We start from the raw sequence: 21,854 nt of genomic DNA on the forward strand, positions 1-21,854 counted from the left end.
ATATATTAATTGTTTCTGAAAATGCTTGCTTCGCGAAAACGTCGTCTATCCAATTCAACGCAAAAATATAAACATGGACAAACTCGTACCCTTCAATGGCCAGTGTTCTAACAAGGTTCACACGACGACAGCTGCTTCTCGCCGCTTGCACATTCTGCCACCGTACCCCTCTTCGTGTGAGGACTGATGACTACTGCAACATGAGGGAAGCAGCAGCACCTGAGAAGAATGATTAAAACGTTTCATTTTGACTAAAAGTAATGCTGCAACCTGAGAAGTGAGAAACCTGAGAATGTGAGATGCATCCATCGTACGCAACCGACTACATACCGTACCATTTTCTGCCTGCATATTCAGGCCTGCATCACATCATCTATCAGTTTGGTATTGGAATTCAGGCACAATTCACTGTGCTGCCGCGGAGTTGCGGACGGGCTCCCGCAGCTCGCACGCAGACGCCCGCTGGTTCGGCAATCGGCAGCTAGCAGCAGCCTCCCTCTCTGACCCAGCGAGCGTATATATATATATGCATCCCGGCCACGTACGTGCACGCTCCCTGAGTGGTACACATCATCTAGTTTCGCACGAACAGCGTCTTGTTTCTTCAGCCAAGCAGCAGCAAGAAGCCTAAGACGACCACCATCTCCTCGGATGGGCAACTGCGTGTGCCACGCATCCCGGCACGGCGGCGGCGTGCCCGGGACGGACGACGGCGAGCCGGTGTGGGCGGCAGAGCGGGGGGAGAAGACCGGCGAGGAGAGGAAGACGAAGAAGAGCGTCAAGGTGACGGTCAGGATCAGCAAGAGCCGGCTGCAGAAGCTGATGGCGAGTGGGGCTGCCGGCGGCGAAGGGATGACGCTGGGGAAGGTGCTGGCGGAGATCGTGAGCGCCGGCGAGGTGGTGGTTGACGGCCGCCACCGACGGCGGCGCTGGGAGCCCTCGCTGGAGAGCATCCCGGAGGACATGGAGAGTCGTGACGTATATAATAGCCATATATATAGGGGATGAAACAACGAAGGTATACATATATTGTAGTACGTGATGCACTTTAACCACGTACCGCATTTAGCACACCATTATTTTGCTCTAAAAAAAGCATGACATTATTATTACTCGAGGCGAAACGGCCTCAGAACTGCAACCGCGCCTACAACTACAAGTTTTATCTGTCATAAAGCACATCTCAATTTGGTTTGCAGCTTTGGTGACGGCTTAGCTACGGAACAACTTCAACAGATATGCTATCCATGTTATCTAGACTATTTTTATATTTTTAAAGCAAAAATTAAAGTCCAACATATATGCTATCTGGTTTGCCAAAATAACAAGTTTCATTTCCTCAACTTTCGCTTGTCATTATATCATGTCGTCATCACTAGCTATCCTATACAAAGGCTGTTGTGGAACTCTATGTTTTAAGTGAATTTTTTATTTTACACAAAGACCAAATTTTGTAGTTTAGAATATAATTTTATCTACTCTGTTGAAGATGCTTTGACGCTTTTGTTTATATATACAGCGCCAAGAACCGATGATTTATACGTCCATCTGTCTTTTCATGACAATCGAACTCAAAAACATATGCTCAGTGTATATAGAACGGAAACACGGGAAAATATTAAGTCCAAAACACCCCTTTGTGAAACCGTGAAACCACTCGAAAAAACATACCTAATCACGTTTTAAAAAACTTTCCACAATAAAAATATGTAATTCAATTGGTATGAATGCATTCATAATTAAATTCATATTGCTTTATTTTCGGAAGTTTTTAAAACGCATTTATACATTAATTAGAATGTTTTGAAAATTTCTAGATTTTTTGGATTTTTTTTCATTTTTCTAGATCTAAGTCTAATATTTGAAAGCTTTTAGAGATATTTTTAATGAGATCTAAAGATCTAGATATTCTATTTGGGTTTTCATGTCTCATTGTATTTGTAGAATCTTTCTTGGAATTTTTATAACCTTAAAGATATTTTTATGGTTTAAAAACCTTAATAGGTATTTATTGGATTTTTTATAACTATGAAAAATATGAAAATGTATTAAAAGTTCTAACCTGGGTACAGAAACATTTTAAACGATTTCAAAAACTATGGATGTATGAGATGTCTAGTTTAGTTTAGATGAGAGGGGCGGACCTAGCACCAGGTTGGTCGGTGCTCGAGTCCTCGCTATCGGCCTACCACCACGGGAAGTACGGAGCCCCTCCTACAAGTTTGTGGTAAATATAGAAAATAAAGGGGATATGCCCCTTCTAAGCCTGTTCGCTTGGCAGAAAAGCTATGGATGAAAGTATTGTTCGCTGATTTGTTGTAAGAGAAAAACACTGTTAAATGAATGACAGATTCGTTAGATAAGCTCAAGCAAACAGAGACAGAAAATTTAGATCATGGGAAGGTAAATGAGACCTTTTTTATACAATGCTGTATTTTAGGATATGATTGTAACACAATAGTTCAATTTTACAAGAAAAACAATTTCAAACATGTCTGGTCCATAGTTGTTATACTCATCGTAGAATAGTCACAGGACCTAGTGATAACACCGAAGACAAGAAAGCCTGGTCAATATACCCTGCCCTTCACATCAGAGCTAGGTCCATAGTTGTTGTACTTACTATAGAACAGAGTCTCAAGACCCAGTAATAATGCTGATGACAAAAAACCTTGGCCACTATACTCTATTGTTCACTTTAGAGCTAGGTCCATAGTTGTTGTACCCACAACAGAACAGAGTCTCAAGACTTAGTAATGTTTTTCCCTTAATGGCATATGCCCCCATATCTATCACCATTGGATGCAAATGGGGACTTGCGTGTAACTAGAGAGATAAATCTATCTCCTACTACACACTACTGCACATGTATTTTCATGTGTCCTTAAGGGTAAATTTTCTATGTTGACATGAAGTCGAACTAGGGGAAGTATATAGGTCAATGAAGCATCCGATGATGATGACACGAAAATAGGCTTTTAGGGTCGTTTAAGTGTGTCTCCACAACCTTTTTGCATACAAGTTTCTTGCTGGTAATATGTTGCAGAACTAGAATAAAAATGACAAATCCAGAACTAGTGGATGCCAAGTACTGTCCACCATTATGATGTTATGACACTTTGCAATCCTAGGTGAGGAATGAATGCATGCGCCACCGATAGTCATGCACAATGTGAAGTGTGTCTTGATGGGCCTCCAAAGAGACTCTATACATGACAATTCTGAATGAGCAAGATTGAAGCGCCAATGTTCACTCCTTAACAAATCTAGCAGTGTTCTGGATGGTCAGGTCATTGTAAGAAGTCAAAATAATGGAGAAGAAGCGACGAAGATAGGAATACAATTTTTCCTTTGTTTGGGGGGAGTCCAGCAGTTCATCTCTTTATAACTTGATCAAATTTGAAATTTCCCAGTGAAACTATATGAACTTAGGGGGTCATGCCCCCCTCTGTCATCCCCGTTCCCCCTCCCCCTCGTGGGCCACAAGGAAGACGATGACCAATAAGAGGAGGAGTTTGTATCGTGCCTGACCTCTAGCTAAAATGAACTTTCTATACGAACTCTAACTATACAAATATATGAGCAATATATTTGAGGTTCCCAACTAAAACAAACTCTAGATAGGGCAAAAAAATGGTTAAGAGTATTCTACCCCAAAATGACGTCTCCAACTGAAACGAACTTAAGCTAGGGCAAAAATGGTCGAAAATATTCTAACCAAAATTATCAACTGACATGACTTGCTGGTCATGCATTTGAGCATTTCTCCCACTCACTAATTGAAGCAAAGAAAAGCCATGCATTTCTTTCATTTTATAGCATATCTATACCTATCTATAAAGAGAGAAAATTTCAGTCTGCCTACCATATTCTTCGTTAGCGAGGCAAGGCGCACACGGACTTGACCCGGTTTGCGTCGCCGTCGCCCGCACCACACCGCACGCGGGGGCAGGAGGGAGACGCGGCCGTTGCTTTTGTCGCATCCTTCCCAGGATCGGCGGGCGCCGGGCGAGGGCGAAGGAAAGGATCTGGACGGCGTTGGCTACACGTTGGCCGGCCGGCTTGTCGTGCGGACGGCACGGGCGCTCCGGGGCAGCTGCTTTCCCCCGGCCGTCCACGCGAACCCGTGCTAGCTGGAGATTTGTCGGCCACCACTCTTAGCCACTGACTCGACGCTCGTCGACTGTCCGTCAACGGCTCGTCAAAGATTTCCGCCAGAGCTGCGCCACCGGCGAGGACTCGGGCTCCAGCGAGAGCGACGTGGAGGAGCACGTCGAGGTGGAGCTCCGCCTCCTGCTCGACCTCCACGCCGCCACCGCTCCCGTTCGTCACTGTCGCATCCATGGACGCGCCGCCCCAGGGCTACCGCACCAACATCGGCATCTGCCTCGCCGACCCATCCCTCACCAAAGCAAGCACGCCCCCTCCCTCCCTTGAGCCCGATCCTGCTCCTCCCCGGTCTTCGCCGCGCCTGCGCTGGATATTGTATTGTCGGGTTCGTTCTGATGGTTAATGAAGTGATTCTGCTTTCTTTCTCTCTAGATTTTCTCGGATTCTAGGCTCGACACTCCTAGCACGTGGCAGATGCCTCAGTTGATTTCGGAGATCCGTTGTACTCCCTCCGTCCCAAAAAAAAGTGACGTTTTTTACTTTTAGAAATCGTGTTTGACCGTTCATCTTATTAACAAATTTTATGTAAATTATAAAATAAATAAATTATTAGTAAAGTATTTCTAATGATAAAATATGTCTTAACAAAATATATAATATTTATGTAAAAATTTTAAATAAGACGGATGATCAAAAAAGATGTCTGAAATTTTAAAACGACACTCTTTTTAGGACGGAGGGAGTAGTTCTTAACTCGCTAATTTAAACATAGCCTAAGTCATATGTATAATCCCGAAATAATGATAGTTGAGTGAATGTATGCATCTGTGCAGGCTCCTAACTGGTTAACATATGATTTCCCACCGGATGTGAGAGACAAGCTGAATGCTAGGTGGGGAACCGATTGGAAAGGCCAAGCTCAAAAATGGTAAGCTCACTAAATTTCTTCAGCTTAGAATTCTATGAAATAACCTCATTTCATTTCATCCCTTTGTCTGACTGGAATTTCAACCTGCAAAATAATCCTAGATGCCAGACATGGATATATAGCTACCACAACATCCTCATAGTATTTTTCTAGAGATATAGATATAGATTTAATAACTTTTTTTCTCTCGTTGCAACGCACGGGCATTTTTGCTAGTATAACCCTTACTACAGAAACAATAACCTTGTCTATGAGAATTATGAAAAGCACTAAGCTCCTTTTCTTAACTTGTCCATCATCATCTGCATTAGTTATTTTAATGTAAATCAAATTGCCCCAACAAGCTACAAAGAAACTAAAGTTTCTAGATCGTCATTTACTCCTAACCTTCCAGAATCAATTGGGGTGGTGCTTCCTAATATTAACCACATGGCAACAAGTTTATGTCCTATAAAAACCCGTGGTAGTAGAAGGTGTCAAACGCTTTGTATTTGTGATTTGAAAAGTTTAAGATATAAATGTAAAGTTACTTCCACTGAAAATATTTTGAATTGATTTCATAGGTTTCTTAAATATCTTGATTTTATCTAAATGGTTTGATATGTCAACCTGACTAGAGCAACAAACGTTTCCAAAAAGTCACAAACTGGTACCATGAAGCGTTTTTTTCCTCCTAAACGAGTCAGTTGCAGCTAAAGTAAAAAACTATGAAATGGCTGGCAGCTAATTGTTGTGCCCGTCACTAGCTGGTTCCTGCACCGGTGACGGTGACGCTAGGAAATTGCAATGCACGCTGCACTCTAGCAGCTTACGAGGACAGCGCAACGCTCGCCGAGTCAGTGGGTGAGCCAGCCATACGATTTGTTTTCCCCTGAACTGAAAGCCATCATCCTTGTTGCTGTGCAGGGGGGCAAAAAAAAAAAAAAAAAAAACGGCGGCAAAAATGGAAAGTGGCGTACGGAAGGCAGGCAGATCGGATTCGGGAGAAAACGGAATGTTTTGCCACAACAATCGCTGGGGCAGAGGAGGAGCTTATCTTGTGTTCGCTTGTCAGTGAAATCTGTCAGTCGGCTAACGGGGATCAGCCCCATTTCATTATGGTCTTGTTTAGTTCCCAAAAAGCAAAATTTTTCAGATTAAATGTATGCATAGAGTATTAAATATAGACGAAAATAAAAACTAATTACACATTTTGGTCGCAATTGACGAGATAAATCTTTTGAACCTAGTTAGTCTATGATTGGACAATATTTATCAAATATAAACGAAATTGGTATTATTCATATTTTGCAAAAATTTTTCTTTTTCTTCGGAAAAACGAAAACTGCGGTGCCACCTCCACTCCTCCACGGCTCCACCGCCCCGTACACCCAGAGGGCGGGCACCTCGTCTCGCTTGTTGGCCGCGTGGTACGGCACGAGCGCTGGGGCCCCATGCTCGTCGTTTGGTCGTGGAAGAACTCCGCCTTGCAACGCCGCGCCGTTGCTGGGTGGGGACTGGGGACGCGCTGGTCGCCGGGGATGGCTGCGGCTTCGGCGCTTAACGGTATCGGGATCTTCCTTCTTTGCTGTTGCCGACTAGGAGTGCTCAGATTTGATACGCTGTAGGGCCAGTGCTGCTGCAAAATTGCTGTTTGGGGGTGTATTGAACTGATTCGATTAGTATCGAGCCGTCGTTACCTCTTAGCTGTGATTTCATCTTGCTTCGTTACTGTACTTGCTGTGCGAACTTTTACGGATCCAGTTTAGCTTTTTAGTATTTCTTTTGAAATTAGCAACTTAATCTGCTTGGTGGTTCTTATTTGTTTGCTTGTTAGTGAGCCAATATCTAATTTTAGGTCTGGGTCAGCAACGACTTGGGAGTCGATATTGGATAAACGGGAATCAAGCTCTCTAAGACATCTAATCTTGCTGATTCATAGGGGCTCTACTGATTCATATATTGACCCAGTGGCGATGTTTCGGCTTGCTGGACATTTGGAATCATCTAGTGCCACTGATTTGTGACAAGGTCTTGTTAATGACCTTCTCATGCCTATATTTTCTTGAGTTGAATCAGCAACCTTTTTGGTGAAGCTTCTCACTGGCATTTTTTTTTCACGTCGTTGATGTTTAACAAAGTTGCCTTAAAATAGGACATTCCACAAATTTCTTGAATCAAGATGATGCTGTTAATTATTCTTGATGGATATCATGATGATGTGGTTATCATTGAAAAGAACCCGATCAGGATTTTAGCAAAACCATTTCAGCTACAAACTTCATTGGCAAGAAAGGCGATCACTATTCTTTGAACTTTGGAGTAGTCACTGCCGCCGTAGTATTGTTTACAAGTAAGTTTCCTTGCTTTTCAGTTTTTAGGCATACAAAATGTCATTCCTTCGACTCCTCAGCAATTGAAGACCATTTTGATTTCTCTCACTGAAGACTTCAGTTAACTATAATATTATGATGGACTTGCCTCTCCTTGCTACGCATACAAGGTTCTGAGTAACCCTAATATATTATTGTTTAGATTGTAATAAGCAAGCAATGTACTTTAAATATGTGTATTTTGCGCTTGACAAGGAGTCAGTAACACTCACACTAACGAGATTTGCTACCAAATAATTAACACTAATGTTTAGCTTAGCCTGTTGGTGGTAGCAATTGTGCAACAGTTGTGGTATTGTTGTGCCATGAGTATCCTATGTTAATGAGAGGAGTAACATGTGTTCCAACTCATGTAACAGGTTCTCCGCGATTTTGATTCTGATCAAGTAAAGAATGCCTTGTAGATATAAATAGCACTCAGGATTCCTTAAGCATTTTTTAATGTAGGAAGGCTAACAATTACAGCTACTATTGCTTCAGATCCATTATTAGGAATAGAAGTGTCGCGTTACAAGGACTATTTTCATCGGAAAGTGTAAATTTATTATTAGCAAAATGCGAGATGCAGTATAAATTTGAATGTTATGGTTTGTTTACTGATTTTCTTACATTATTTTATCAAATGCAACCTTTTGATATGAAAATCCTAAATTCTATCTATGATGATCTCTGGACAACTGAAAAAAAATTGTAGCCATGAACTACCATGAAGCATAGGCTCAACTCTAGAACCAGGATATATCTTCTGATGTTGAAAAATTGATTATGCCTAGCCTAACAAAATTGCACACGCTAGTTTCATTCAAGAAAATGAGCTGCTGTTACATCCTGCCTATATATGACATACATCAGTTTCAAGAATGTTGAAAAATTGATTACACCTAAGTACCTAACCAAACCACATGGACCTGTTTCATTCAAGAAGACAATCTGTTGTTACATCCTGCCTATATGTGACATTACAACAAAAAATGTATTGTGTAGATACTCCCTCCATCCGGTTCCTCTCTACACAACTCTGGCTTGATTTATCATCTCTTAATTCCAGAAGCCATTTCAGCTATCTTCTTCATTTTTTCTCTCAGGGCTATCTTCTTCACTTTTTCTCTCATGGCTATCTTCTTCATTTTTTCTCTCATGGCTATCTTCTTCATTTTGCTGTAATTGTTCTTTACCTCCTTCAGTTTCGTTTTGATTAGTTTCTATGTCTATGTTTGGAACTGTTATGGGCAGAGGATCTTTGATGTCATCTGGAGGATCATAGTTTGGATCAGCAAGAAATGTAAGGGCGGTCACAACATCACTGATCAGTGGCCGACTGCTTGCTTCTTCTTGTAAGCACATTGATGAGATTGCAAGTGCCTGGTATAGACCTTTCAGAGGAAACTTCCTGTCAAGCAATGGGTCGGCCATCTTCACAAACTTCCTCTTATCCCTGAAGAATGGTGCTGCCTGCAGATAACTAATACTTAGTAGAGCAGCATGCAATTCTAACTGTATGGATTTCTGATTTTTTTTAATTGTTTACAGTCTGAATATGTTTCCTAATAAAGAGGTTTCAACACTGGATATTTCTTAGTGAAAAGTGAAGCTAGGTGTAAAGCTCACCCAATGAACAAGAATCTGCTCGCGAGTTGGTTTTGTGGTGTCGATTGCTCGCCTCCCAGTGATGAGCTCTAACAGAACTACGCCAAAGCTATAGATGTCAGATGTCTTTGTTAGCTTGCCAGTCATGGCATACTCAGGAGCACAATAGCCATATGTGCCCATCACCCTTGTGCTGACATGGGTTTTGTCACCGCTTGGACCAAGCTTTGCCAGACCAAAGTCTGATAACTTTGCATTGAAGCTTCCATCCAAGAGAATGTTGGATGCCTTGAGATCACGGTAGATCACTGGCGGGTTGGCTACCTCATGCAAGTACTCAATGCCTTTAGCTGCACCAACTGCAATCTTCATCCGTGTGTGCCAGGATAGTGGCTGAGAATTTGGAGTGAGATCTATACAGTTCAGTGAACAAACAGGTACAAATTACAATTCATGAACACACATTTATATGTATATATTTTTTTTAAAAAAAAATTGATTGAGAGTTTGTATTACCGAGGAGATGATCTTGCAATGAACCAAGTGGCATGTACTCATACACTAGTATCCTCTGGTCACAATCGGTGCTGTATCCAACCAAGGTAACTAGGTTGGGATGATGCAGTAGGCTAAGCATCAGCACCTCGACGAGGAACTCACGGTTTCCTTGCAACCCATCTTTGTCAAGCTGCTTAACTGCTATGACCTAGACATGGGCATATTTAACATAGACAAGTTATGGTTATATTCACAAGTGTTTCTTCATGTCTTAGTTTAATGGAACGTAGAACGGTGAATTTGGAGAAGAAACACTTATTTACTTCCATAGTGTCTGGAATGCATCCTTTGTACACCCTTCCAAAGCCGCCTTCACCCAGCATGTTTTCTGGGCTGAAAGAATCAGTGGCATCGACCAGTTCACGGAATGTAAACACCCTACTAGGAATGTTATGGTTGCCGATCCGTAGTATCTCCCCTGCCGCTGCCCTGTCCTTGTGACTGTCTGCACAAAAAAGCTGTTGAGAGTCTGAAAAATGTCCTTTGTCATGGAGTATACCCTTGTTGATGATCTGTTTTCATCATACTAGTCACAATCTTTTTTCCTGGGAACCACGAATTTTAGGGTGAAATTAAGTTCAATAATAAGGCAATGAGCAAACAGACTTTCATGGCCATGCTAATTGGTATTTATATATTTTTCTGAACAATTTTCTAACCTTTTTAGCAATGATTGAGACATGCATGATGGAACTTTTGTTGTATGATATCCGTAACTTCTCAAACATTTCCAACCCAATGCTTAAATGCTATTATCATGCATTGATTTTTCTTCTGCAACTTATGTGTTTCAATAATTGGTGGAAAATATATCAGCTCAACTTTTGTGAAGAAATGGTTTAAAAGACTATAGTTATCAGCTTACTATCATCTTATACCTTTTATATATGTGCATGCAGAGTGAAAATTCCCTGGGGAAGAAAAAATGAAGGCTGGATTCTTACTTGAGAGCGAAATTTCCTTGACTAGGGTTGCTAACCCGTTCTGTTCATTCTTCCTCTTCTTTTTCCTCCATATCTTCTTTGTCCACTTGCACTTTTCTTGCTCGGGGATCATCGCCGTATTCTTCCTCTTCTTCTTTGCCTCCAATGTCAACGGTTCCTCTGCTTCTCGCTCAGCCCCACCACAAAAGCCCCTCTTCTTTTTCATCTTCGTCTCCGATGCCTCTTGTGTGGCCTTGCTCGTTCTCCTGCCGCAGACAGAGCGGATCCACGAGCAGCAGCACGCACATCTGAGTAGGTTGCAGCTCAGGATGTTCTTGCAACAACATCTGTTAGCGGAGCTCAACAGCCCCATGGAATTTCCGGATCGACGCGAGAGTGGGCGAGCACCCTCGTGCCGATCCCTGCATGCAAACGAAGAACAGCAAGAGGCCTCAAAGGTAATATTCCCTTTCTCTCTTTAATTTTTCTCGCACTTGGTTTCTTGCCACGCGCTCCTTTCTCTGTGGATGGTAAAATTTTGGAATGAGACAGCTTCTCTTTTTCCTTGGATGAACGTTCTCTGGCCAAGAAGCCATTTTTAGTCCACTCGTTTTTGCTCTTATTAATCGCTGTTGGTTTTAGTAATTGTCTTACCACACCCTGATCTTTCGCATGAGAAGTAGGAGTCTGTTTTCACCCATTGGCTGGAGATGTGCTCAGCTGCTCAGGGTTATAATCATGCATGGTGCATATGGGTGTTATGCTTCAGTTAGGAAGAAGCGTTGGATGAAACCATTGTCAACTATGGTTGGATAGAAAATTCGTTCAGAGTACGTAACATGTAGATATTTAAATGTTCAAAAAAAAAACCCGTAACATGTAGATATCGCTATTGTCTGTGACAACATTTCATGGTTCATTACTTCTAGAAATTCAGTTGCATGTAAAATGTCGCATATCACTTCTATTATCAGACCAGCATGCATGCCCATGCACTCTAGTACTATTACTCTACTCAATTTCTAGTTGAGTGCACCTAGTAGTGATCGGAGGCTTGGGGTTTGATCCAGCACATAACTGCACATATGTGCTGCCGCGCCTTGATCGCTCGTGAGCTGTCTGCTACTTGGTGCTGGCAAGAGGAGGAAAGCCGATGCACCCCTTCCGTGGCTTATGCTACCTACTATAGGGATTCGCTGCTCTGCTGTCACTCTGGGGTCTGGCTGCGGTGCCCTCTTGCCAGCTGCTGCCCTGTCTCTCCATGGTACCCTCCCTGCTGTTGACACTTGACACTCTCTGCTCACTTCGCCATTTCTGTGGGGTACTGATATGCTGATAAGGCTCAGTTCTGTTTGTAGGCAGCAATGCCAGGTTGGGGTGGTCTTATGGCCTTTTGTTGGGACCCAGTGAAGGTTTGAAGTTTGAGCCACGGTTAGAGGAAACATGAGGACGAACAAGACGGCTAATGGAAGTACAAAATGTGAAGTGCTCGGGGTGTCAAAAGCTGCCACAGTTTGGAGCATCCATAAGTAGTTGTTTCGGAAGTTTTCATAGAGCTATATATACAAAGTCGACTCTGGTAATGAAGTTGCATGTTATGTTGGGCTTGGGCCGCGTCTTTCAGCGCCGCAAGCGGAGCTGTGGCTGAGGAGGCCCAACTGGCGACGCGCATGGCTGCATGGTGACCGCGCCCAGAGCGGCTTTTGTTCCTCAATGTCTAGAATCTCAGATTTCCATTTGTTAGTCAATTGAGTTTGTTAGTCAGTTAGAGAATTGTGGAAGAGTCGGCTATATAGCCAAAACATTTGATTAATAAATGATCAGCTGGAGATTGATACCAATCTCTCCCGCTCTCTTGAGTCCTAGCCACTCGTCCTCTGTGTTCGACACCGCTGAGTATAAACCCCAGCCACCTATCATCTATAGCTACAACCTCCGGGGCAGTAGCAGCAATCCCAACATTACACTTTCTGATAACAAAACTAATTATGATTCATGGATTTTTTTTTTTCTAAGAGGTTTGAGTGGAAAAAAAAACTTCTAAGCACAGGGATTTTAGCATGGTGTGTGGATATAGTTTCAGTTTAATTAGTCTTGTATCCACATGGGCACTGGAGCCTTCTAGGCTTTTTTTTTACTATGCATACGCTATACTAAAACAATGTTTTATCTAATAATGTAACTTTTATTTTTTAGATAAATAATCTTATCTAGATCTTGTGAGCGGACATTAATATATTATATTTCTTTCTTGATAAGTGATGCCTGATTAACCTAAGCAAGAGTGATATAAGACAGAGTCTAGATAATCTTATCTAGATCTTGTGAGTGGACATGAATATATTACATTATATTTCTTTCTTGATAAGTGATGCCTGATACTATTAGTTGTGCAGGTTTTGAAACTTGTTTTCATTTCCTAGTTATTTCTGACTCAGTATTAGTAGGGGTGCAGATTCCCTTTGAGACTAGCACATTATCAAACTTATCAAAGAAATGTTGTCGAATGGCATAGCTTTTCCCTTTGGATCCTGATAATCATTTACTTGGTGAGTCAATACAAACTTGGTGAAGAATTGAGGAATGACCGATACAAGGTATAAAATGGATATTAGAATTCCATGATGAATAAAAATATCTGCTTGCTTAATTGCCCTGGAAGTACTTATTGATACTTTTTTCACTCTTCTTAATAATTTGTATAAATACATCTCAGTACTCCAGTTTGAATCGTCTGATATGCAGAATTTATTTTGATTTTCTCGGTGCAGGCTATCAATTTAACTGGAACAAACAGTATGATTCCCATGGGACTCATTTGAACTATTTCTGAACCCTTTTTATTACACGAACCGTGCCAGTGCTATCTGGCAACATCCCCTTATTTATGTTTCATAAAAAAAACATCCCCTTATTTATTCCTCAGAGTTAGTACATTATTCAGGTTCAGGATTTGGACGCGCACATGCGTCTTGCACGGCGCGCCGACTCACTCTTACCCTAGTAGTACTGGTCGCCGCCGGAGAAGACGCTGCACTCCTGGGGCTCCGACAGCCGGCACATCATCGGCATCCCTGCGGCGTACTGCCTGGCCTTTGTAAGCTTCACGCGGGCGATTTTTTGCCCGGTGCCGGGACGACACGGTGGGTACATCTGCTGCTGGCCACTCTCACCGTAGCCGTATCCCTCTCCTGCCTGGCTGCAGGGGTAGTCGTAGCCCGGCTGCGGCTGCTGCCCCCACCAGCCTTTCTCCAGCGGCGGCATGGTCTCCTCGTAGCCCCTGACCATGCTCCGGATGGCGGCGCAGCGGCACTCGCGGCTCACGTCCTGGAGCTGCTGGCAGCACCGCATCCGGAGCCCGGTGCCCCACCGGAACGGGCCGATGCCGTAGCGCATGCCGCCGGTGAGCTGCCGGTCGAGCACCTGCCGGCACGCGCCGAGCGGGTTCTCCTGGACCTCTTGCCAGCACTGCAGGTCCTTGAGCCTCTGCCGCTCGACCACGCCTTGGCCGACGGCCACGGCCACCAGGGCCGCGAGGCACAGCGCCGCCGTGGCGGCGACGGCAGCGATCTTAGCCATCTGATCAGCACGGATCACTAACAAATCTTTGTCGCTAGTTGTTTGATCTGCTAGCTAATTGTTGTGTTCTTTGGTGGTGATCGATGAGGTGGTAGTGAGGCGGGGTTGGGTTTTTATATATATAGGAGAAAAGGCAGTTGAGGTGGAAAAACACACACTGTCAGTTGAAAAGGTTGATGCATGCAGGAGGGAAATATGATGATGATTTGGAGCTTTGTAAAACAGATTTTTGGAAAGTTTTGTAAAGTCACTGTTTGTGTGGGTAAGGTAACACTTCACGTTAACCCTCACATGCATGGATGCATCTGTGATGACAAAGTGTGCTAGTGCGCTTGTTTTCGTGTGGTTCATGGACGTATCTACAACTACATGGCTATATCTTGTGTGGAAGTTCTTGTAGTTTTTTTTTTCAGGAAAATATATAATGCTGCATAAGGCATTATATAGGCGTGCTACGAACATCGAGTGATGAGATGATTTAGATGTCCAGTTCGTCGCATTCTCTTTGCAGGAGGATGACCGAGTTAGTGAGATTTATGACCATCTCACTTCATAGGGAAAAAAAAATATAGGAGCAACAGCACCCCATCATCAAGCTATTTCTCTAGAGTTGAAACAAAGGTTGATAGGTAATAATTTTGTGTTGTAATTGAGTGAGAGAATAATGGTATTGGTTACAGAGTCTCATTTTTTTCCTTTTTCTTTACTTACAATGACTGCACATCTCGGTATATCGTAGAGAATGGAACTTTATTAAACTTTCTTCTTAGGGGGAAAAGAAATAGATCGATGGTCTTCAGTTCTTGTACGGATCGATCTAAGCGTAGCTTTAGGTGGAGTGCGTAGCTGATCTTTTAACATTTACTAGTATTTGAGCCCAAGATGTGTCCACCTCAGCCTAGCTGATTTGATTTGGGCCCCTAAATTAAACAGCATTTAACCCCAAAATGTTGTCATCACCCTCTCAAATTTATCGAACTGCTACTACAGGGCTTCCCTTACCCCCACAGTCCCCCTTATGCTCACTCTCTTTGGCCCAACTTGACATCATTTCAAACTAAATGACACATTCAAAATTATAAATAAATAAACACCATATTGCTTCTGAAAAAAACTACAGTTTGCTAAAAATGATTCTTTGGTGAATGTGCAACCATTGCAAGTGCTAAAGTTCCTTTACCCCACAGTAACCCTTATGCTCACTCTCTTAGGCTCAACTCGTCATCATTTCAAACTAAATGACACGTTCAAAATTATAAATAAATAAATAAATAAATAAATAAACACCATATTGCTTCTTAAAAAAACAGTTTGCTAAAAATGATTATTTGGTTTTGAAACTTGGTCCTTGCGCAAATTGTAGCTCAAACAGATGGGTGTATCATGCTATATATATCCCTCATTCCTCCAAAAGTGTGATGCTACTCCTCTGTCTCAAAATATAAAGCATGCATGTATTTCAAAAATCAAATTTTGTTATCTTTAACCAACTAGTTGTTTAATCATACAAAAAGTTGATAGTACGAAAGCGGTATCATTAGGTTTGTGTTTATAAATACTTTCTAATAATAATGCTTTTGTTGTCATAATTATATACTATAAGAGAAATTAACCGATTTTTTCTTGAATATGTAAGAACATTGCATATCATTGTACTAAGAAGATAGAAGTTTTAAAATCAAGAGAGATCGTTCCCAGCCAGTAGTTTCCTAGCTGATTTAGGCCTTTAAATTTGTGTCCACCCGAGCCGGGCCTAATGTTGTCATCATCCTCTCAAATTCATTGAATCTCTCCGCCAGCGGGGATGCCTCCTCCCCGTCGGCTCCTGCCTAGCGCTCAACGATGCTTGTCATAAAAAAAAATCCTTTGTTGGGTGAAACAATCACACAAATATTTGAATATAGGTGTAAAATTGTATTCATTTTACGGTTTTACTGTACATGTCAAAGAGGTATTTATAGAGGTCATAGCCCTCATAAGTCGTATACAAATGACCATTTTACCCCTCTTTATAATCAATACAACCCCTTTAAATTACAGGGGTGAAGGTGTCCTTTCATCTTCCAGAGTTCATTCTTCATTATCTTTTGTCAATCTTAGAAGTCACTTTCTTCAAAGGTGTCTTCGCGCACCTGAACTTGAATGTTTTATCATGAATCTTCTAGACTTCATAAGTCGAGCGAACTCTTCGATCATTCTTCACATTACCTAGGCAAACTTGTTTGGCTTCAAGCAAAGTCCATGGTCTTTTTACTTGTTCTGAGCGAAGTCATTTTTTCCTCATTTGCTTTAAGGTTATGAAAGCAAACTTTTGTACAGAGGTTAGATGTTCAACTCCAAAGTTTTAGGGCTGCATTTTTTTATCGAAGTCAAATCCCAACATCGTCTGCCCCTCCTTTCTCTTTACCAGATTTGAGAAATTAATACTTTAATAGATGCGATGTCTTCTTGTAAATGACCACGATTTTGTAATGGTACCTTTGCAAATGTTAGTGTGTTATCAGTGTGAAATTGTCAATTTCATTGAAGTTGGATGTCCATAGCGATTTGCCAAACAAAAAATAATATTTGGTTTTGAATTGTTCTTGCCTATCTCTTTCCTCATGTCTAATAGCTTTAGCTATGCATCTAGATATATATTATATCGATATATAATAAAATTTATGTATATCTATAAAAGCATAACAATTTTGAATTTGGAACAGAATGAGTAATAGGTAGATAGAGAAAAGAAGAGATAGAGACTAGCATGTCTTGACGGCTTTGTGAGGAATCGACTGATTTTAGAACTCTGGTATGGCACTGATAGACAAATCCGGCGTATTTTCAGTTGATTTATGTTGTAGTAAAATGTTAATGCTGACAAGTACATTTAAGAGGGAAACTAAGCCGCTAAATTTCCAGCTTTGCTAAGCTTAAAGGCATTTTTTTTATAAGTTTCCTAAAACAAGGCATTATATGTACCTTATGCCTTCGACCGAGTCATTATTTTAATTTCAATTTTGAAAATATTTTCCCCAATACAAAGTTGGAACCACAACAAGGTCTTGTTTAGTTTGTGAAAAAAAGGTTTTGAGTACTATAGTATATTTGTAACTATAGCAATTAGTATTCAATTATTGATTAATTAGATTTAAAAGATTTATCTTACAAAATACATATAAATTATACAATAAATTATTTTTTATCTATATTTAATGCTTGCTGTCCCAAGGCCTTAGTTTTCAGTACCATAATTTTATTCTTTATCTGAGCTGTACCTGAGCCCAGGGACAGGGACTAAAACAACAAACGGATCCGCTTTATCTGAGCCAAGTGACCGAAGTTCAGTTCTATATCAAAGCCCTTGGACCAAGGTTTAATTTTTTGACATCGACAGGGGCCGCACGAGCGCCAAACCGATCGGAGCCCAAGGAACTCAAAAATAAAATATATCTAAGCCCAGAGACCAAAGTTTAATTATATATCTCAGGGCCCAGGGACCAAAATTTAATTCTTTAAAATTGGCAGGGGCCGCGCGAACGCGTACCCCCTCTACCACAAATTATGACGTCCACTCTCCCTCTTGGGGAGATGGTAAGCCAGCGCACCCGCCAAGTGCAATGCGGGCCACTGACCTAGGCCACGGGCCTTCATGACCACCTGTCGACCCCGTCCAGGTAAGTATGGAGCAAGGGTGCAGGGGGCGCTTGTCTTATAGCAGGAGCTCGCAGCGCATCCAGCTTCCGCTGCCGAGGTGGTGCTAAACGAAGCGTTCTGCCGTGCTATGCCGCTGAGTTTTTAACTTCTGCTGGGCTGCCGAGACATAGAGACGTATATGGGCCTTTAGGATTTGGCCCACTTGGAACAGTAAGATTGCAGGCTGCAATGAATCTGCTAGGCTCTCGTGGTTGTTCCTGGGCTCGGTTAGGCATGGGAGTAGTTGTTTCTAAAAAAAAGGGCATGAGAATAGTTTTCCAGGCTTATTATAATTTATAAGGTTTGTTTTTTTCTAATCTGCAGCTACATGCTCTCGTGGTATATGAGTTTTTTTTTGAAAAAAGGCAAGAAAATTTACACATGCTGCTACTCTACTTTGAGACTGGGCAAGAGAATGCCTTAAACCACAACCTGAACCTGAAGCAAACAAGTCCAAGATTATTTCTTAATAATTGGTTTATGATTATGCGTTGCAACATTAGAAAAAAAGTTTAAAAAAAATTGACCACAATAAGGAGGGGCACAAAAACACATGTTTTTGGGATAATTCCTGATTTGTTATGAACATGTTGCTGTACATGCATGCTATTGCTGCTACATATGTTGAATGAGGTACGGAAACCAAGGCATGATACTCCTCCGTCCTGGCTAGAATGATAAACATACTATAATCATGAAAAGGTCAAATAATATATATTTTAACCATCAATTTTCTCTTGGTGTTTTTAGAAGCTGAACAAAACCAACCACAGCCTAATAGAACGACCGTTGAAGATTGCTCTCAGTACAAACACGTAGCTTTCCATCCATTTTTAACCCACTGTTCTCTATTCAAGAGCAGGCACAGCAAGCGGACACGTTCATGAGTTCCCTTCCCCTAGTCTTGCATTGGACTCTTTTCTCTCGGTGCGTACTTTGGTAGTAGTGTACAGTACAACCTTCGCAGTCGTCGTCGCCACTCCCATGTACCCGCGCTAATAAAACGCTCTTGAATAGAGACATTGTCGCAGCTCGGTTCAACCACCACCATAGAACGGGAAGCATCATTATACTAGTTATAAACACCCCTCCTAATCATTTGCTACCCCGGGAGTGGGAGGGTGAAACCCCCCTGTCAGCTCCGACCAGCACCAGCCACCGGATCCTCGAATCCAGGCAAGTACGTACGATGCCACCTGTGCAGCAGCGCGCCTCCGGTGGAGAGAGCTTCCAAAGTTCTAACGGAACGCAAGAACAGCAGCTACTGCCGACTGGCCGCGGCGGCGCGGCAGTTCATCAGCAGCATATAGTCCAGCTCAACCGGCAGGCAACTCAGCTCCCCCACCGCCACCAGTAGAGTTCCTTCCTTCCCGATCGAGCTGCCCCATGTGGCCGTTAATCATGACGCCGACTGTTGTCTGGTTGCCACTACCTAACTGGAAACGGCTCCGGTCGCTTCTCTCTATTATCTCGTCGTCAAATTCCAGTTGCTCTGGTCCGTCCTTGTTGTGGAATTTGATATGCGATTTCCGTGCTTGTGACAACGCCGATTCACCTCATAACAGAGGTGCCGTAGCTGCTACCCAATGATTAGGGACCTAATTGCGCCTCGATCGCCTTGCAATGTTGCAGGTGAGGTAACCTCCCCCAGGTTGCACATGCATCAGAATCATGGGGGTGCTTACCAACCAGCCGGCCTGCCTGTGCTTGCAGTACATGCGTGCTTTCAGGTGAATGTTTGAGCTGGATCGTTCGTTGTGCTCAAATCTATAAGTCATTCAACAGAATTTTTCTCTCATAATAAATTAGCAAAACAGTACTTTCAATCACGGATTATCAGCCAAGCGAACAGGCCTAATTCCAACTAAAACCCAAAAAAACTTTAAGATTTTCCGTCACATCGAAGCTTGCGGCACATGCATAGAACATGAAATATATATAAAAAACAACTAATTGCATAATTTTTCTTTAATTTGCGAGACAAATCTTTTGAGTCTGCTTAATCCATGGTTGGACAATAGTTGTCAAATATAAACGAAAGTGCGACAAAAAAAAAATCTTCACCTATGGAATTAAACAAGGCCTCATTTCACTTTCGGACAGTGCATGTTCAGGTCATCAGGTATGTATGGGAGACGGCTTGTTTAGTTTCTAAACCATTTTGCAAAATGGTCAAAATTACCTGTCATATCGAATATTGCGGTACATGCTTAGAACATTAAATATAAATAAAAAATAACTAATTATACAGTTTGCGTATAATTTACGAGACGAATCTTTTGGGCCTAATTAGTCAATGATTGGACAATAATTGTCAAATACAAACAAAAGTAATACAATAGCTATTTTGCAAAATTTTTCGCAACTAAGGGGTGTTTAGTTCCCCTCTTATTCTAAAAAATTTTAGGTTTTAATTCATCATTTTTTAAAATGGAATTAAACACCATGCAAAATTTTTTGACAAAAAGGTGGTTATTCTTCATTTTACATTTTAGCCTTAAGAGGCCAAGAAAACTCAAAAGAGTCTCATGTGGCTCTCGTGAGAGAGCAATAAATTCTGTATTTTAGATAGAACTAAACATGATCTTGAAAATTTTGACATTTTGCATTCTATCATTCTAAAGTAGTTGGCATTTTGTATTTTTTTAACTAATAAACACCCCCTAAACAGGACCTTAAACTGGCTCTCGACGGCATCAGCGTTGCGTGTAACGCAGGGCCTGGGGGCCGATCAGTACTGCATCGCTGCATGCATGGTGGAGAAGCTGTACTTCGCGGTTCTGCTCGCGGAAGAGGGGAACCGAGAGATCGCTGCACACAAACGAACAAGTTGTAGTACTGATGTTTATGTTTTTATGACCGGAGCGTCGTACAGTAGTGCGGTTCACCTGGGATCCTTTCCAAGCACACTTTTCGGTTGTTTGCTCCATGCAAACACAGTACAGGACTACAGGGCGATGTACAAGTATTGTTGAGTACTGACCAGTGATAGTGAATTTCCACCGGTGCTAGTATAATACTAGCCACCAGCCAAGGAGTTAGTGTGGTACCTATGCTAATTAAACTCCAGACGACATGTGTTTGTTTCGCAAACTGATCAAACGTGGCCTTCTTGCGCAGTCTGTCTGCGTTTCTCTGCCTGTGATCCGGCCGTTGTACCTGCTACAGCAAAGATTCGCGCGAAGCCGCGGAGCAAGCAAGAACAACTCAACTCACGGAGGCTGAATTCATTATCCGCTAATAGTTAGCTGGCTAAGGGCACGTTTGGAAGCCTTGTAAATTTTTTTCGCCTGGAAATGACTTCCGATTGTATTTTCATGTGCACAAGAAACCTCTTGCAAATCTTTTCGGTTGGAAATTTGTGTTTGGTTTACATGAATTAGTTCTCAACCCTGAAAATAGGAATGCAGAAGCACTTACTACTTTGTACTAGAACGTAAAAGGGGTTGTGAAATCAAAACCAAACTTCAAAGCAGAAGCAAAATGCATCCAAACGGATCCTAACCTAAGAGCATTTCTAAGAACAACCTTTCTAAAATCTTGTATCTAAATTATCGTTTCGAGAGCCATTTAAATAGAAATTATTTTCTATATTTTTATTTTACAATAGCTTTTCTATATATTATGTGTAGTCTAGAGAGTTATTCTCGTTCTCTATTTTTGGCTAGCGAGAAATCCAGAATAGAGGATATGTATATTTGAATATCTAATTGAAGAGGTTACTGAAAGATATTTTTTCACCAAAATTCTTATAAATTAGGAAAGATATAAAGAGTCCCTTAAAGATGTTCAGATCGTATCTAATATTAGCTAGCTAACTAGGGTGTTTGGATGCATAGGTAATTAAAAATAAAAATGATACTCAGATAACTATTAGTTGCTATTTCTCATTTGGTCCAACTAGTATGATAGTTACTATCTAAAAGTCTAACTAACAATTAGCTAATTTGTTAACTATACTTATTCAAATCTATACATATTTAGATCCAAATGAGATAACTATTAGTAGATAGTTATTATGTAGTATTGGCAAAAGGGGCCTAATAAGCCATGCAAGCTCGAGCCAGCCTAAGCCATGCGGGCGTAGGCTCCGGCCCGGCTCTATAAATCGCGGCCCCG

General features: G+C 41.7%; 3 protein-coding genes across 3 annotated transcripts; 1 reads left to right on the top strand and 2 right to left on the bottom strand.

Annotated features, from left to right (window-relative positions):
• On the top strand, positions 4,343-5,042 carry LOC110430478 (nudix hydrolase 26, chloroplastic-like). The gene is made up of 2 exons (XM_021448186.1): positions 4,343-4,495; positions 4,944-5,042. Exons 1-2 carry the CDS (start codon positions 4,343-4,345, stop codon positions 5,040-5,042), a joined length of 252 nt encoding a protein of 83 aa, XP_021303861.1.
• On the bottom strand, positions 8,467-10,936 carry LOC8080064 (probable serine/threonine-protein kinase PBL7). Its single transcript, XM_002441285.2, has 5 exons — positions 10,500-10,936; positions 9,819-10,000; positions 9,514-9,703; positions 9,019-9,410; positions 8,467-8,862 (listed from the first exon to the last, which is right to left on the bottom strand). The coding sequence occupies exons 1-5, from the start codon at positions 10,849-10,851 to the stop codon at positions 8,467-8,469; spliced, it is 1,512 nt and encodes a 503-aa protein (XP_002441330.1). The 5' UTR covers positions 10,852-10,936.
• Positions 13,278-14,268, bottom strand: LOC8067464 (19 kDa globulin). Its single transcript, XM_002441286.2, has one exon. The coding sequence runs from the start codon at positions 14,055-14,057 to the stop codon at positions 13,479-13,481; it is 579 nt and encodes a 192-aa protein (XP_002441331.1). The 5' UTR covers positions 14,058-14,268; the 3' UTR covers positions 13,278-13,478.

Source organism: Sorghum bicolor, chromosome 9 (assembly GCF_000003195.3).
Source record: "Sorghum bicolor cultivar BTx623 chromosome 9, Sorghum_bicolor_NCBIv3, whole genome shotgun sequence".
NCBI classification, from domain to species: domain Eukaryota; kingdom Viridiplantae; phylum Streptophyta; class Magnoliopsida; order Poales; family Poaceae; genus Sorghum; species Sorghum bicolor.